Source organism: Arvicola amphibius, chromosome 17 (genome assembly GCF_903992535.2).
Source record: "Arvicola amphibius chromosome 17, mArvAmp1.2, whole genome shotgun sequence".
Taxonomy (NCBI): Eukaryota; Metazoa; Chordata; class Mammalia; order Rodentia; family Cricetidae; genus Arvicola; species Arvicola amphibius.
This window is the reverse complement of record NC_052063.2, coordinates 5958635-5975754: the sequence shown is the minus strand read 5'-3', so window position 1 is coordinate 5975754 and position 17120 is coordinate 5958635. Positions and strand designations below refer to the sequence as shown.

The 17120-nt window shown below is 45.6% G+C and overlaps 1 protein-coding gene across 2 annotated transcripts in view; it reads left to right on the top strand.

Moving 5' to 3' along the window:
- The window catches only part of Slc17a8 (solute carrier family 17 member 8), a 54059-nt gene that overhangs the window by 35110 nt on the left and 1829 nt on the right, over positions 1–17120 (top strand). For both annotated transcript variants that reach the window (XM_038314883.2, XM_038314882.1), the window contains exons 6-11: positions 6691–6777; positions 7091–7230; positions 7973–8122; positions 9567–9699; positions 15056–15166; positions 16164–16291. In XM_038314883.2, coding sequence (XP_038170811.1) covers positions 6691–6777; positions 7091–7230; positions 7973–8122; positions 9567–9699; positions 15056–15166; positions 16164–16291 — 749 coding nt within the window. The remainder of the gene's footprint in view (positions 1–6690; positions 6778–7090; positions 7231–7972; positions 8123–9566; positions 9700–15055; positions 15167–16163; positions 16292–17120) is intronic.

The window sequence follows — 17120 nt, the reverse complement described above, 5'->3', positions numbered from 1 at the left end:
GTGAAGATTATATTCCAGATAAAAAAATGAAACGGGGTCCATTTATCTTACCTGAAAGCAGACCAGAGGTCCACAAATAGTGATATGACTTCAATTCTTGGGTCTCTGAACTTTGTATCGTCAAGGTTCTCTTCTAAGCAGGGCTGGGAGGAGTCAGTGTCCTGACAGGTTTATCACAGAAGGGACCAGCAAAAGAAATGAGAGCCACCAGCACAGTTACAAAATGCATGTAAAAATATATATATTTTTATAGAGGAAGGAACCCCAGGAAGGCAAAAGTACCTTACTCCACAGAAGTTACAGTATGGCCGGGCAGTTGAGACTAGAACTTAGGGGGCTGGAGAGGTGGCTCAATGGTTAAGAGCACTGACCATTCTTCCAGAGGACCCAGGTTCAATTCCCACCATCCATATGACAGTTAACTTCAGTTCTAGTGGATCCAGTGCCTTCTTCTGGCCCCTCTGGCACCAGACGCACGTGTGGTTCACAGACGCATAGGCAGGCAAAGAATTCAGACACATCAAAATAAAATACATTTGAGGTACATGCCCCAGTGGGCAAACACTCAATTAAAAAAAAAAGGGATTAGAACTTGGCTGTGTCTGACTTATTTTTCTACAGACAGACCATTATTGTGAATAACAGGGCAGTTAAAAAAATAAGTAACTTTCCCCAAAACCAGTTCCAGCCTTAAAATGAACCATTTACTATGAAAAAAGCTGTAGTTGTAATGATCATTTTTAGAGTATTCTAAATGTTCTTAGGAAGTGTTTTTGTAAAAATTCTTATTGACTTTTACCTCTAATTGGTTTTTTGACTCTTTAAAACAAAGTTTTAAAAATATATTATGGCCTAAGTCTTTCGCCGACACACGTCTGTGTATTGCATGTGTTCCCGGTGCCTGAGGGGCCAGAGGAGCACAGCGGATCCTCTGGAACTGGAGCTGCAGAAGGTTGTTGGCAGCCATCTGTGTGCCGTGGGAACTGAACGAACCTGGGTCCTCTGCAAAGGAAGAGAGTGAAGAGGGTGCCTTTAACTGCTGAGCCATTTTGACTCTTAACTACTAGTTTTTATTTTTGTGTGTGTGCATGTATGTGTGTGGATGATGGTAGGGTAGTGGTAGTGGTGTGTGTGTGTGTGTGTGTGTGTGTGTGTGTGAGTACATGCCATGGAGCATGTGCAGAGGTCCCCCCAAAACCTCTGGTGTTGGTCCTCATCCTCTACCTTGCGTGTAAGAGGGGTCTCTTGTTGCTTTCTGGCTGCGTATGCCAGGCTCGCCGGACTTCAGGATTCCAGTGTCTTCTGCCTTTGCCCCCCCATCTCGGTGTTGGAATCCTGGGGTGACAGGTATTCACCACCATGCAGGTTCTACCAGGGTTTGGAGGGATTTGAACTCTGATCCTCATGCTTGTGTAATAAGCCCTTTGCCCACTGAGCATCTCCCTGCCCTGCTCCACTTTTTCGAGGCAGAGTTTCACATAGCCCCGTCTGACCTTGACTTCTTGATCCTTCTGTTTCCGTCTGCAGAGGCTAAGGATTACCCTGTGTTTCTCCAAGCCCTGCTCCCTGGCTTTTATTCCCCTGCAACTTGGGGTTCATTTTCAATAACCAAGGGAAGACTGAGTTACTGAATGCCAATTACCGTGGCGGTCTGGGTAATCCTTGGATTTTCAGTCCTCACCAAAGGAACTGAAACCCTTTCCTTGGTGGAGCTAGTTTGTGAGGTCGTCAGATTCTCACCTCACTCCCTCTGTGAGACATTACTTTTATCAGCATGACCCCACATATCAGATCTTTTTATTCATAATTAAAGAACCCTTAAAGCTGTTAATTTCTCTCTTTACACCTCCTTAGTGTTTCCTTGCACAGCTCAGCTGGTTTCTTCAGTTATGAAGATGGTTTGGCACATAAATAGCCTGTTTAAATTGTCTGTGGGGACTTGAACTTTGGAGGCTTTTTTGAGACAGGGTTTGGTTATGTAGCCCCGGCTAGCCTCCCAGCCTCCAACTCATAATCCTCCTGCCTATGGTTTCCTAGTGCCGTGACTACAAGGTATGAACCACTACACCTAACAATCTGATTTGTTTTTAAAATTGTAATTTATTTGTGTGTGTGTGTGTGTGCGCGCGCGCGCACGCGCGCGTGCACGTGCATGCGCGCAAACGCCAGGAAATATGTTGAAGTTCTCTCCTGTGGGGTCAGGGGATTGAACTCAGGCAGTTAGGCTTGGTGGCAATTGCTTTAGCCTGTCATGCCTACCCAATTCTTTCAACTGTCATGTCTTTCCTAGGATAAGTTGATGGAATCTTCTTCACCACGGGGAGAAATCAACCCTCCTCTTTATTAATATGGGCGTTCTTATTTTTTCTTTTAAAAATTACTTATTTTATGTGTATAGCTGTTTTATCTGCATATATGTTTACATGCCACATGTACGCCTGGTGCCTATGGAGACCAGAAGGTGGCAATGGATTGCCTGAGACTGGAGTGATAGATGGGCTGCAAGCTGCCATGTGGCTACTAGAAACTGAACCAGGCTTCAATCTCTGGAAGAATAGCTAATACACTTAACCTCTAATCTACCTCTCTAAGCCAATTAATTCTCTTTCTTATTGTCTCCGCATTTCCTTTAAATCATTAGTGCCATAAACTGTTGACTGGGAGTTTGGTGGGAGACAGTACCTATGCCCGTTTGTTTAGTTCTTAAGAGTGCACAGCTGAGCCGGGTGGTGGTGGCGCATGGCTTTAATCCCAGCACTCGGGAGGCAGAGGCAGGCGGATCTCTGTGAGTTCGAGACCAGCCTGGTCTACAAGAGCTAGTTCCAGGACAGGCTCCAAAGCCACAGAGAAACCCTGTCTCGAAAAACCAAAAAAAAAAAAAAAAAAAAAAAAAAAAAAAGAGTGCACAGCTGAGATGTCTTTGGCTTCCTGTCTGTCCTCTTGATTGCCAGGGTGTAGCTCCACCCTACAAAAGTTACCACCAGCTCCTGGAGATGGAAGACTGCCTTCTCACTGTGGGTGGTGTGACCCTTGGCCTTCCTATTCTCTGCCAGTTGATTGGCAAGACCTTTCATTTTGATTTGCCAGCAAAATGAGAGTGACTAGTAGCCGCTCCCCATTCTCAGAGTGGTTTTATAGCCTTAAAAGGGCTGATTTAAACGTGGCTCGCCTCAAGGAAAGACACCTGGTCAAGGCCGCAGGCCTTATTATATTTCCCAGCTAAGGTGTGGCTTTGTTTCAGAGAATAGTTTAAGGAAAATGGCACTAAAAAGAAACTTAAGCTTGATGTTCATCCGTTCTTAACTTTGTAAGATACTGGAGTTGGAAGAGACTAGAAAACATGGGGTCACAGCCCATTGTTTTAGAGTTGAAAACAGGGAAAAGAGGTGAAATTAACATGTCTAGAGAGTGAGAAGAGAACTCAGGAGGGTCTCCCACCCTGCGGCTTCATCCCCTCTGCATGACACGCCACTCCCTGAGGGCTTCACTTGTTCTCAGTGGTGAGTACATGCTGGGAGTGTGGGATAGGAGATCATGTTAGAGCTCTGACTGAGAAGACAGAGAGTTCCACAGACAGGGAGTTCCACAGACAGGGAGGCAGTTTGGTGAATGAGGCAGGGTTGAAAAACCACAGAGGTGGAGCCCACCTTTAATCCTAGCGCTTGCAAGGCAGAGGCAGGAGAATCTCTGTGAGTTAGGGGCTAGCCTGGTCTACAGAGTGAGTTCCAGGACACCCAGGGCTACACCAAGAAATCCTGTGTCAGGGAAAAAAGAAAGAAAAAAAGGAAGAAATAAAAATAAAAACCACAGAGTAAGGTCTTCTCTGTGTTTTTACGCAAGTGTCACCATAGGGAACTCACATATCTCCAGTTTTTTTTTTCTATAAAGGAGAATAATTTTTTTTATCTCCCTCATCAGGTTGAAAGAAGCCAAATAAAAATTACCAGTTCGCCACAGAGAAACCCTGTCTCGAAAAATTAAAAAAAAAAAAATTACCAGTTCGGGATGGTTGGCCCACCATTTAGCATACAGCATGCATAGTAGCTGGTCCTTATTCTTTCTGGCTTTCTCTGTCTCAAGCACACCTTTGCATTATAAGAACTTCATCCTACTGCTCCCTGGGGCAAAAAAATCGCTCTACACACACACACACACACACACACACACACAAGCATGCACATACATAATGTTCTCTCTCACACAGGCATGAGCGTACACACACATGCACACATACGCATGTACACATACATGTACATACACATGCTCTCTCACAGAGTGACACACATGCCCCCTCTCACACACATGCACACACAAACATGTACACACATGCTCTCTCACACACATGCACACACACATGCACACACATGCACAGATGCTCTTTCTCACACACATATGCTCACATACACACATGCACATACACATGCACACATACACATGTTCTCTCTCCTTCACACACAGAGTGAGTAAAGGAAACAGAAACAGAGAAAGACAGAGAGAGAAAGGAAAAAGGATTTCTTTGCTTATGTCTGCTCTGGAGTGTTTGATTTACTTCTGTGAAGAATTTTGAGATTAAAACTCAATGTACCCTAGGGCTGAGGTTGTAGCTCACGTGTGAGAGCACCTACTTTGAAGGAAGACCTGGGACAGATGTGGTGACACAGCCTACACACCTGGTAGGTGGAGGCAGGAAGATCAAAGGTTCAAAGTCACACGTGTGGAGTTCAAGGCCAACCTAGGCTACCCAATAATAACCTGTCTCAATTCTGTAGCTACCAAAGGCAGCGGCAGCCAGCCTTTACGAGACCATTTCCAGCTTACAGAGCGTCTGACACCACAGCACAGATAACACCCCCAAGAGACAGAGGCGGCCTTCCTATCTTATCTCTGAATGAGTCTCCCTGCTTCCTTAGATCTCACAGCCACAGTCCTGGTCTCAGGCCACACCTGTCTTAGGGACCAGGCCCAGTTTAGGCAGGTGCGACAGTTTCCTATTTCCCTACTTCCTGAAGATCTTGCTTGGTGTTGGATTTGGGAAACGGACATTTCTTTCCTGCCGCTCCTGTTCTTAAGGACAAGCATCTCATTCATGGCCTGGGAGGATTCAGTTAGTGGTTACCAGAGTTGACAGGGCCTCTAGTTTCCCTAGCAGCTGTCCAGGGAGACCAGATTACTGCTTCTAGTGCTTACAGCAAGACAGACGTTCTCACAACCTCACAAAGTTCAGGATTCACAAAGCAAGAAACATCAATGGAAAAAAAAATCACCCAAGTCTAAGTCTAAAGATTTCAGTTGCCTTCATTTTTCTTTTCTAGAACCATCAACAGTTCAGTCCATAAGACAGAATGATGGCTGCAAAATAGACAAGCAGGAGAGACTGGTTCCTGGGCAGAGAATGGCTGACAAGGGGCAGAAGCGAAGAACAAAGTTTAGTGATTTTGCATGCATGGCCACAGGGCAAAGACCCAGGACAGTAGAGGAATAACCTGTTCCCAGTTAGCATCAGGTGACACTTTTAGTCTGAGGATCAACATAGAGATACCCAGAAGTCTGCTGTCACATCCTGCAACCTAGCTTGCTATTTTTTCTGGTTTCTAAAAAAAAAAAAAAAAATCTGATAAATAGCTTAGCTTTGCCTTGGTGATGTAGAACCCTGGAACTAGTGACTTTATTTTGATTTTAGTCTGTTCTGTTGGGGCCAGTGTGAGAATTCACATCATCTAAAACACTGGTCTCCTGTGATTTTTTTTCATTTTCTTTTCTTTCTTCTTTCTTTTCCTTCCTTCCTTCCTTCCTTCCTTCCTTCCTTCCTTCCTTCCTTCCTTCCCTCCCCCCCCCCCTCCCCCCCCCCCCTCCCTCCTTCCTTCCTTCCTTTCTTTCCTTTTTTTTTGGTCGGCGGGGGGAGAGACATGGTTTCTCTCTGTAGCTTTGGAGCCTGTCCTGGAGCTTGCTCTGTAGACCAGGCTGGCCTCGAATTTACAGAGATCGCCTTCCTCTGCCTCCCGAGTGCTGGGATTAAAGGGGTGCGCCACCCCCGCCGGGCTGGTCTCACCGGTGTCCTGTAATTTGTATTCAATAGAAATGATCTTTAAAATGTATCCATTTAGGAAGTGGATGGAGAAAAATGTCCTCCTGCCAGACCGGAATCTTGCTGAGTAGTGTGTGACCTTGCGTGCGTGCGTGCGTGTGTGCGTGCGTGCGCGTGTGTGCGCATGCGTGCTCTTCTGTTTTTGAAAAGGTTCTGAAACCATCTGGGTGCGGTCCTCTAAAGTAGGCTCCAGATTCCTGTTCTTTCTGCCTTTAGCACCCAGCAGTGTGCCTGGCTGTACTAACTTTTATCTCATACTTTTTCTCATCTCCGGGTTCTGTTTGCGCATGGAATTCTAAACTGTGGTACCCAAGCAAGCTTGGTCTAATCCCCCGATGTGTCTCTCAGTGAAGTTGAAGAGCATCAGGAATACTCCCCTCGCCTAGACACTGTTTTACAACACGCTTGGGGGCCGAGGTGTAGCTCAGCTGCAGGGCTGTGACTTTAGTCCCCTGCCCACTAACATCAGCAATAATGTTCACTGGGAACCCCTGACTGCTGTCACAGAGACATAGGACTTGGACTTCATCATGCACACAGTGCATAGGCTAGCGAGGCTCGTATAGTAGTTGGTCAGTGTCCCTCAGGTTTTTTTCTGCTTCCAGGTTCCTATGCTGGGGCAGTCGTCGCTATGCCCCTGGCGGGAGTATTGGTGCAGTACATTGGCTGGGCCTCTGTCTTTTACATTTATGGTGAGTGATTTGGTTTCATGAGTTGACACACATAGCTGTATTTTATAATATAAAGTTATTATATAAGGGTTTGCTATGAGAAGATAGAAATACAAAGGTAAGGTCGTTATACAATTGAGAAGCCTGCTTGTGATCAACTTGATACGTAAAACTTGGCATTTTAAGCAAGCAGAATAGGGTCTTCCTTTAAGCCTCAATCAAGGAAGATAAAAACCAGCAAGATACTTCTCAATGAACATATTATAAAAATTAGCAACTGTGGAGATTGAAGCAAGTGAGGTCTGCCACTGAGCCATGTGGTTTTTATCTGCAGGTATGTTTGGGATTATTTGGTACATGTTTTGGCTGCTGCAGGCGTATGAGTGCCCAGCAGCTCACCCAACCATATCCAGTGCGGAAAAGACCTACATCGAGACAAGCATAGGAGAAGGGGCCAACTTGGCCAGTCCGAGTGTAAGTACAGACGGAAGGTAAAGTCTGGGCACTTTCCCATGTGTTTCTCTCAATGATTGTGTTATCTTCTTGGTGGGGAGGGTGTCCCTGCAAACACTACAGCTGGCCGAGGAGTGATCCATGAAAGGCAAGAAGGAAATGCGGTTCGGCACAATTTAGTTAGCCACTGCTGGTTCAAACTTCTAACGTCTGACACTGTGCAGCTTATTTTAGACCTGTTAGACATTACCATTTTGGAAATAGGTTTTCTGGTGGAAATTATCTTAATACCATGTGAGCAGTAAATCTGAAGGTGTGACGACACGGGAACTCTTTTGGCAAAGTATGCATGACCTCTACCATGAAGATGGGTTCTGTGGCTTAAGGGACTAGGAGCCTGTGTGGTCTCAGTCACACAGACAGTGTTGAAGTCACGGGGCTCTAAAGTACAAGTGACATCTTCCTAAAGGATGGGTCCTGTTGACTGAGAAGCAACGCTCAAGACAATGGTCTAGGGAGGGAGAGTCTGGGAGACTTGGGTGATGCCTGGCCCTACAGATTGCAAAGGCCACCAGGTTATTAACCACACCCACTCCCGGTCTACACATCCCGTCCATGGCAGAGACAAGCCCACATGCTTCACGTTTCTGGTTTTCCTTGTGCTTACCTGTGAGCACAAAGACTTCGTGCTCTGTGCACCTCCTTACAGAAAGGAGACATCAGCGTCCTCACTCAAAAGCTCGTGGTCTTTTTTGCCCCCTAGAAATTCAACACCCCATGGAAACGGTTCTTCACGTCACTGCCCGTCTACGCGATCATTGTGGCAAACTTCTGTAGAAGCTGGACCTTTTATTTGCTCTTAATAAGCCAGCCCGCCTACTTTGAAGAGGTCTTTGGGTTTGCAATAAGTAAGGTAAATATACAGAGGCTTCCGATGCACTTGATCTGGCCGAGAATAACCGTTACACGATGAAAAAATTAAAATGGCTGTCACTCACAAAGCTCTAGGGCACTTGGCCTCCTAGAGCTCAGACAGTAGTCTTACATTTTAATTTCTCTTTAGTATGGATCAAACATGTATTAATCTGCATTTAAAGACAGTGCCTCTTAATCTAATCTCAGGATGTTTCTGAAACTAATGCAAATACTAAATATTAGCTCGAAGGTAAACATATTTGATGGGGTGGGTTTTTCCTCTTTCTGAACCTCTCATTATGGGCTACTGAGTTGGCTCAGCAGACAAAAAGGCTTATGGTTTATAACTGGAGGTTTCTTTCCTACCCACCAATTCCCAAATCACCACTCTGAGGCTTAATATTAATTACAAACTTTTTGGCCTGTTAGCTCAGGCTTATTATTCACTAGCTCTTACAACTTAAATTACCCCATTTCTGTTATTTCGTATTTGATCATGAGGCTCATGGATTGTTACCTCATATCTTGCTTTTCCAGTGGCCGCTGGTATCTCCCTGTCTCTTCCTTTTTGTTTCACCCCGTATCTCTTTTTGGATTTCCTGCCTGGCTCTATTCTGCCTGGCTGTTGGCCAAATCAGCTTCTTTACTAACCAGTGGTAATAAAACATATTCACAGGGCACAGAGGGGCATCCCATATCAATGGTCAAGTGAGATTACTTAGGTTTGGTCCCCAGGATTCAGATGGTAGAAGGAATGAATCAGTTCCTGTAAACTGTCCTCTGACCTCAGCAATGTGTGCTATGACCTTCTCCTTCCCCCAAAATAGATAAATGCAATAAACTACTTATTGGGTGGCAGAAAGAACACTGAGACTAATGTTTCAGACCAGCCTCCCCATTTTTTCATTATGATGCATGTAGCAGTAACAATAGTTGCTTTGGATAGTTTAAGAAGAATCTTCTTGAGTGTCTCCGGTCATTGTGATGGGGTTGCCTGTGTTTTAGGGAGGAAACAATATAATCAACATGAAACATGAAAATATCCTTTCTTCAAGAGAAAGAGCTGCAGCCAGGCACAGGTAGATGTCCGACTAGCTGCAAGCATTATTAAGCAGAGACTGGAAGAACCAGCACAGTATTGTGATCATGGAAACCAAGTCTGATTTTTCTCTGCAAGGCCTTATTCTGGATACCAGGGCCTTGTGATGAGCCAGAGTTGTCTGTGGCCCTATGGAACTTTCAGTCAGGTGGGGAGGACAGTTGGTCCATACACAGAATCATTCTCTGCATTTATTGCTTAATGGCCATGAAGTTCAGACCTCCTGAGATTCCGCATTAGATAATTAGGTAATGGCTGTGGGGCTGTGCAGTGGGGGTGATCAGGGACTTGTAAAGACCTCTCAGTAGAAGTTAAGTTGGGATTTTGCTTCTTTGTCTCCCAGGTGGGTCTGCTGTCAGCCGTCCCACACATGGTGATGACAATTGTGGTACCCATCGGAGGACAACTGGCTGATTATTTAAGAAGCAGGAAGATTTTAACCACAACCGCCGTCCGAAAGATCATGAATTGCGGAGGTACTGTGCACTCCAAAGACACGCCAATGGGTTCCTGTAGGATTAGAGCTAACAGAATGGCAGAGCCTGCTTTAGAGCCAGCCCAGACGTTGTCTCCCATCCAAGTTCTAACTCAGCTGGGCCCTGCTTAGCTTCTGAGATTGGGCTTGTCAGGCTCAGTCAGGCTGAGTCTAGGCATTGGAATGGATCTTGAAGACCTCTGAGTCCATCTCCAAGTAGATAGTTGAGTGGTGTCCGCCATAACCTGCCACGTGGTAGGACAATTTAGTTGATGGATGATTGGATCAGGACACACTTGAAACCCAAGAAACACTTCTTCCTTCTCTTCTGAAGCCAAAGTAATATAACTTCTGGTAATGTATTTGCCTGCTATTTGTCTTTTCTATACATGCTTCACTTACTATTTGCTTACAATGCTTATTTCCTCTTTTTCTTCTTCCTCTTCCTCCTCCTCTTCCTCCTCCTCCTCATCTTCTCCTTTTCCTTCTTCTCCTTTCCTCCTCCTCCTCCTCCTCCTTCAACTTATGTGTACATACATGTTTGGGTAAAACACAAAGGACAAGTGATTATAAATGAGGTACATGAATACCATCCCTTCAACTACACACCCCTGCACGAATAGTGCCCCCTTCACCTACACACCCCGACAGTGCCCCCATCTATTCACTCATGCATGAATAGTGTTCCCCCATCTCTACACCACTGTAAGAACAGCACCCCCTCACCTACATACCCCTGCATGAACAATGCCCCCATCTACACACCCTTGCATGAATGGTGCCTCTGTCATCTACACACCCCTGCATGAACAGTGCCCCCCTCATCTACACACCCCTGCATGAACAGTGCCCACGTTATCTATACACACCCTTGTATGCATGTTGTTCTTTCCAGGCTTGCTTAGTTCCTGTTTTACGTTTTGCTTTTTGCAAAGACAAAGTGGAAGTTAGTGTGTTTCACATGAAGAGTCAATGAAACTAGTCACGAAATCATACAATGTTTATAACCGTTCATCTTTTCAGCCTCTCCATTTCTTCTTAGCTCATCTATTTTGTCTTTTGAACGTGCTCTCTTGAGGGCTTTCAGAGCTCTGCACTAACCTAGGGCTTCTCCTGTACTGTCTTACTTAATCTTCATTACATCCTTGTAGAGAAGGTACAGTTGCTCTATGCTATGACATTCGTGGGCAGAAATAAAAAAAAAAAAAAAAAAAGCTGAGGTAGAATAAAATGATGTCTTCAAGTGGCAGGTCCTGTGCAAGGTGATAGGTTTGTCTGAGTCCATTGTCCTCTCAGCTGCTATCTCTCCAAGGGATTGGTTGAGGTTGACCGAGTGGCAGCAGAGGAAGCACCACCAATGACTACAAGGTCATGAGTAGGATCTTAGACAGAAGGAATAGACGTGTACGCTCTGACTCCAGAAGAGAGAGTTCAGACCCATTTACCAACGAAGAAACGGTGTGGAGAGATACAAGAGCTGTTGCCATCTGCCCTCACAGCACTGAAGGGGGAAAGAGCATGTAATGAAATAAGACAGGGAACCTGCTATCCCGCAGTCTATCTTCTGGTCTTCAGGGATTTTTGCTTGAACTGTAATATAAGAGATTGAAGGATGGCAGGGGCAGACCTATCCCCTGGTGGCCAGGAGCTGAAGATCTGGGCATTGCGTTCAGGATTCTCTCTGTCTACTCCCATGACTTTGCAGGTGTGTTTAACTTAAAGAGCTTTTGTTGGGATAGAGTCCCATTGCAGAGGATTGCCTCGAACCCCTGACCCTCCTGCCTCTACCTCCTGAGTGCTGAGATTATCGGCATGTCCCACCAAACCCAGTTCATGTGGTGCTGGGGATCCAACACAGGACTTTGTACATGCTAGGCAAGCAGTCTACCCACTGAGCTCTATCTTCACGCCCTAAATCAACGGTCTTGAGCTGGAGAGATCATCCTACATTAGTTAGGTGGGCCCATGGTAACTACAAGTTTGCTTAGTAGAGGGAGCAGTAGGTCAAGGGTCATGGTGGCAGAATTGGCCCAGAGCGATGATGCTACAAGAGTCATGAGCAGACTCCAGGAACCAGCAGAGGGAAGAACAGAGTCACCTCTGTTGGTCACAGTGAGCACAGCTGTGCTGCCGGCTTGCTTTCCTCTCAGAATGGCCCACTTCGGACTTCTGACTTAGAACTCTAAGATAATAAATGTGCATTATTTTGAACTGTTTTGGTGTTTTGTTACATCAGCAACTGGAGGCTGATTAAAAAAAAAGCAGCTATCCCACTCCTCTGTCTCATTTGGCGCCAGCTCATCGTCTTCCTAGACAGATGTGGGCAGGCCTTATTGCAGTGTGTAGGCTCCACTGTTGGATAAGACCATTGATAGCTCCCCCCCACCATTGGCCCAATATACAACTTTGTATTTTTATCTCATTATCTTTCCTTGATACCAATTTAATTGCTGCTTATTTGGTATCAATTACATGCTAGCTTGGTTCTGTGTTAAGAGTGTAGTTTTAGGATGGAGAGATGGGTTAGTGGGTAAAGTTCTTGTCATACAAGTGTGAGGAGCAGAGTTCAGATCCCTCTCACTCACATAAAAAAAATTAGCTGGGCAGGCATGTCTGCTTGGCAGAGGATCCCTGAGACAAGCTAGCAAGCTAGAGTACCTGAACTGTGGACTCTCACTGCCCAGTGAGACAGCCTGCCTCGGTAAGTGGAGAGTGACATAGGAATACACCCAGCATCAGCCTCTGGGCTCCACATGCCTGTGCACGTGTGTGTGCCCACAGACATGTGAATATACATGGACGTGTATGCATGCCATGTGCAAATGATATACACACATGCCAAAAAGAATGCAGTTTTGTAAGCTGGGTGCTGTGAAACACACCTGTAATTCTAGATCCCACGTATTGCAGGTAGGAGAGCATCAGCTCAGCTTAGGCTACCTTTCAAGACCTAGTCTCAGAAAGCCAAGGATTAGGGCCATAACACAGTGGTAAGGGCCCACCTAGCTTGTCTAGCATGTGCAAAAATGTACAAATTTGTAGCAGAGATAAAATGCAAATGAAAAATTTATAAAGCATTATTGATAAGTTCTAGAAAATAGGAGAAAATGAATAGAAGAAGGGAGGAAGCTGGCTTGAGGGGTTGAGGATGCTGTGGTTTGGGAAGCAGTCAGAGAGAGGGTTGTGTTGCTGCTACACAGAAGGCTGCATTTAGAATTGGATGGAGAAGGGAGGTGAGGCTGGCAAAGAGGGAACTAGAGGAGCAAGAAGCGCTGTCACTAGACGGTGCTACCAGTGCGGGGCGGTTGGCAAACACAGAGTCCCACTGAGTTTAGGATGCAGTTTAGGAAGACTCCGTGGCAAATGCATCAGAAGAAGTCAAAGAGCGAAGGTCACCAATCAGATTAATTGATGCAGGTGACAGGGGATGGAGCCTAGAATAGAGATGACGGCAGAGATGGAGAAAGCAGAAGTAAGATTAGACAGTGACTTCTAAGGCTGAAGACACCTAATTGTATGTGAGAACTGAAGATTGAAGTCTGCAGTGGTTCTGAAGTCTCTGCTGGGCTGTCTGATGACCACATAGGCACCCATGTGCAGCTTCAGTGTCTTGTATTCCTTTCCTTTTCCAGTGTTCCTTGAGGCTGTCTGATTAGCTCTGCTTTTTAACACGAGGAGTTGAAGCGCTAAGATAAACTATTCCAACGTGACACGAGGCATGGTTTTGAGGCAGAATCTGAAGTTAGGCTTTCTGACTCCATAGTCTAAGCCCTAAATGTGGCTACGCTGGAGACTAATCAGAGACAGGGAGAAAGACGTGGGAGGAGTGGTGTGCTTTGGGTTCTTAGGCGTGAAAACAAGAGGAATGGACACTCGGTTAGTCATGTTGCCCTGAGAGTAACTGTAGGACCATCGCATGGAGATACGTGGACTCAGCAGCTTGTCTTCACAATGAAGCCTCCTCTCTAATTATCCCTCACCCTTGGTGGGCTGCAAGTGGTATTTATGTTATCTCTGTCTGCTGTTAGATGAACCCTCTCTCTCTCTCTCTCTCTCTCTCTCTCTCTCTCTCTCTCTCTCTCTCCTCTCTCTCTCTCTCTCTCTCTCTCTCTCTCTCACACACACACACACACACACACACCTGGAATAGATGCCTTTTTAATTATCTCATCTTTTTGATTACGCTGGAATCATTTATTCTGGATGGAAAGAACAGAAAGTATGCTCCCCCTACTATCCTTTCTGTGCAAATGTCTCACACTTTTTCAGAGGCCTGAAGACTTGGTGAACTGGTGAAGTGGGAAAGATTTGATTTATGCTGCTCCAGCAGTGGGGCATTACTTTGTTTTATTTATTTATTTAGTTCTCCCCTTTCCCCACTAGAGATGGAGCCTAGAGTCTTGTGATTGCCAGGGGAGTATTCAACCACTGAACTCTCATCAGCCCACTCTCCTCCTCTCCTCTCCTCTCCCCTCCCTTCCCTTCCCCTCTCCTTCCCTCCCCTCCCCTCCCCTCTCCTCTCCTCTCCTCCCCTCCTCTTTTCTCTCCTCTCTTTTCTCATCTCCTTCCTCCCCCACCCCTTCTTTTTTCTTTTTCTTTCCTCCCTCTTTTTCTTCTCCTCCTCTTCCTCCACCTCCTTCTCCCCCTCCTTCTTCTTCCTCTCTCTCCTTCTTTCTTTTGAGACAGGGTCTCACCATGTAGCCTTAGCTGGCCTGGCATTCACTTTTTAGACTACAATGTAGTCTTGGACTCACAGAGCTCTACCTGTCTCTGCCTTCCAAGTACTAAAATCTTCTTGGTCTCATTTTTTAAAATTTGAAATAGAGTTTCACTGTGTGATAGACCGATTTTAAATTCACGATCTAGCCTAGGCTATCCTTAAATCTGTGATCATTCTAACTTGGCCTCAGTCAGTCTCCAGGCACAAGCCGCTACACCTGACTGAGGATCTTTTATTTCAGGCGATTATTACAGATTTTGTTTTTAGAAGAAAAATATTGGATGAGTGTTGTCATGTTATGTTTATGTAGAAGGCCACAACTTATGTAGTCACAAGGGGTCACTAGCTGTCTAGACAGCATTCAGACTGGCAGGAGCAACATCCCAAGGATTATTTATTCTTGTCTCTCATCCTAAGGTTGTTTGTTCTTGAAGGTACCTCAGGGTATGGTAGAAATTTCACAGAACACTGAGGTAATAGTATAGTTATGCAGTCATGAATATTGGGGAATATTGTAGATATCGAGCTAGGATGTGTGCACTGAAAACTGTGCTTTATGATATGTGGGTTCATGTGCCAAGTCAATAGCTTTGGCAGACTGACAGGCATATGACGCTTCTTCTGTTTCTATTTGCAGGTTTTGGCATGGAGGCAACCCTGCTTCTGGTGGTTGGCTTTTCCCACACCAAAGGAGTGGCTATCTCCTTCCTGGTACTCGCTGTAGGCTTTAGTGGATTTGCTATTTCAGGTAAAACATCCTCCGGGTTTCTGAATTGAGTATGGAAATTCACTAAATCTTAGGAGGAAGGAAGGACCAGGAAATTGTAGCACCTTCATTTAGTAGTTAGGGATCCCCAAGGGACACGGCCACGGCATAGTTTCACCAAGTGGGGTGACATAGGATCCACTAGGGATGTGCTTAGACCCCATTAGAGCTGGGATTGTCCCTCTTCACTCCACCAGAGGAAAATATGTAAGAGCACACACATGTACACATACATATAACTAGAAATAAAATCACTGAACTGTTTTTTTAAAGAAACTGTCAAAGGACAAATTTAATATACAAAAGGTACTCCACAAAAGAAAAGAAAGCGGAAGCATGGCTAAGCAAAATCCACAATCTTTTGCTCTGTTTTCGGTAGCTTAAACTGGCATATAGACACAAGTGCCTGAATGATTCCGATAGGCCAGACGCTTGGCTAGCGCAGGGAAGACAGCGGTCAACGGGGCAGGTGGCTGCCTAGACCTTCCATCCATGCATGTCGCTAGACGGGGTGTATGCCCGTGATTCCAGGTTCTCAGAAGGCCGAGGCAAGAAGATAGCTTAAGTCTGTGAGTTCAAGACACCATGTCTAAATAAATAAAATAACAAAATGTTCACCTTTTTGAACTTGAACTGAGGCCATATTGGTAGGTAAGGTTCTGTTCAGGAGGGTCTGGTTGTTTGCACTGAATGGATACAGTCGAGGCATTAGGACTTTGGTTTTGGAGTTCCAGTTCCGCTGGGCACACTTCTATAATTCCCATCACCATAGATACATCACTGATTAGCACGGACAGCCCCGCTTTGGGCAGGGACAGCCTGGCAATGTCCAGCCAGGCCTTTTTGGTAGGATGTCTGTTAAACATATCCTAGAGAAGATCAAACTGATCGATGAGCCTTGGGGCGAGTCACGCATTTCCCAAAGGGCGTTAGGAATCCTGTTCTCAACTCTGATACTGGGGTTCTGGCTTTACCATAGGTTTTAATGTCAACCACCTGGACATTGCTCCACGCTATGCCAGCATTCTCATGGGGATTTCGAACGGAGTGGGGACCCTGTCTGGAATGGTTTGCCCCCTCATTGTCGGAGCCATGACCAAGCACAAGGTAACAATCTGCTCTGTGGCTGTGGGCTACACTATCAGGGTAGAAGCACTGCCCAAGCTTGAGATCTTAGTGACCTTCTCCAGAGTGTAAGTGTGTGTCCCTGTCCTCGGAACCCGAGATCTCGTGACTTACCCTGTGTGTAAGTGTTGTCCCTGTCCTCGGAACCCGAGATCTCGTGACTTACCCCAGTGTGTCAGTGTGCGTCCCTGTCCTTGACTGAGTCTTGGATGACTGCCTTCTTCTCTTCTTTCTTTTTCCTCCTCCCTTTCCTTCCCTGCTTCTGCTTTATTCTTTATTGATGGCACCAGAACTAATGGTAATCTAGTTCCATACCTTTTCAGCTGAGAAATAAATGTCTGGAGGAGAGAAGTAAAGGCTGTAGAGATTGTTTAGAGATACAAAGAAACTCAGGCAGCCAACCCAGAATGAACATTTTATTTAAGATTGTTTTACGATCTTAAGGGCTAGTCCATTTCCACCCATTACTTAGACTGTCATACATAAAGTAGTGGTGCAGCGTGCCTCCTCGTTTAGGAGAAAATAAACGAGGCATTAGTGACCTTTCTTAAGACCCACCTCGGCCAGCCTTGACACAAGGGGAGGAGCTTGGTCCTGTCTCACCCTGATGTACCATGGTTTGTTCTAACCCAAGGGAGGCTCACCCCTTTCTGAATGGAGATGAGGAGGAGTGGGGGGGGGGGCAGGAGGAGAGGAGGGAGGGGAAACCAGTCAGTATGTAAAATAAGTGAAAAAATGTAATTTAAATAAATAAAAAAGACCCACAAGAGAGCAGGGGAGATGATTCAGAGGCTCAGAGCGCTTGCAGCTC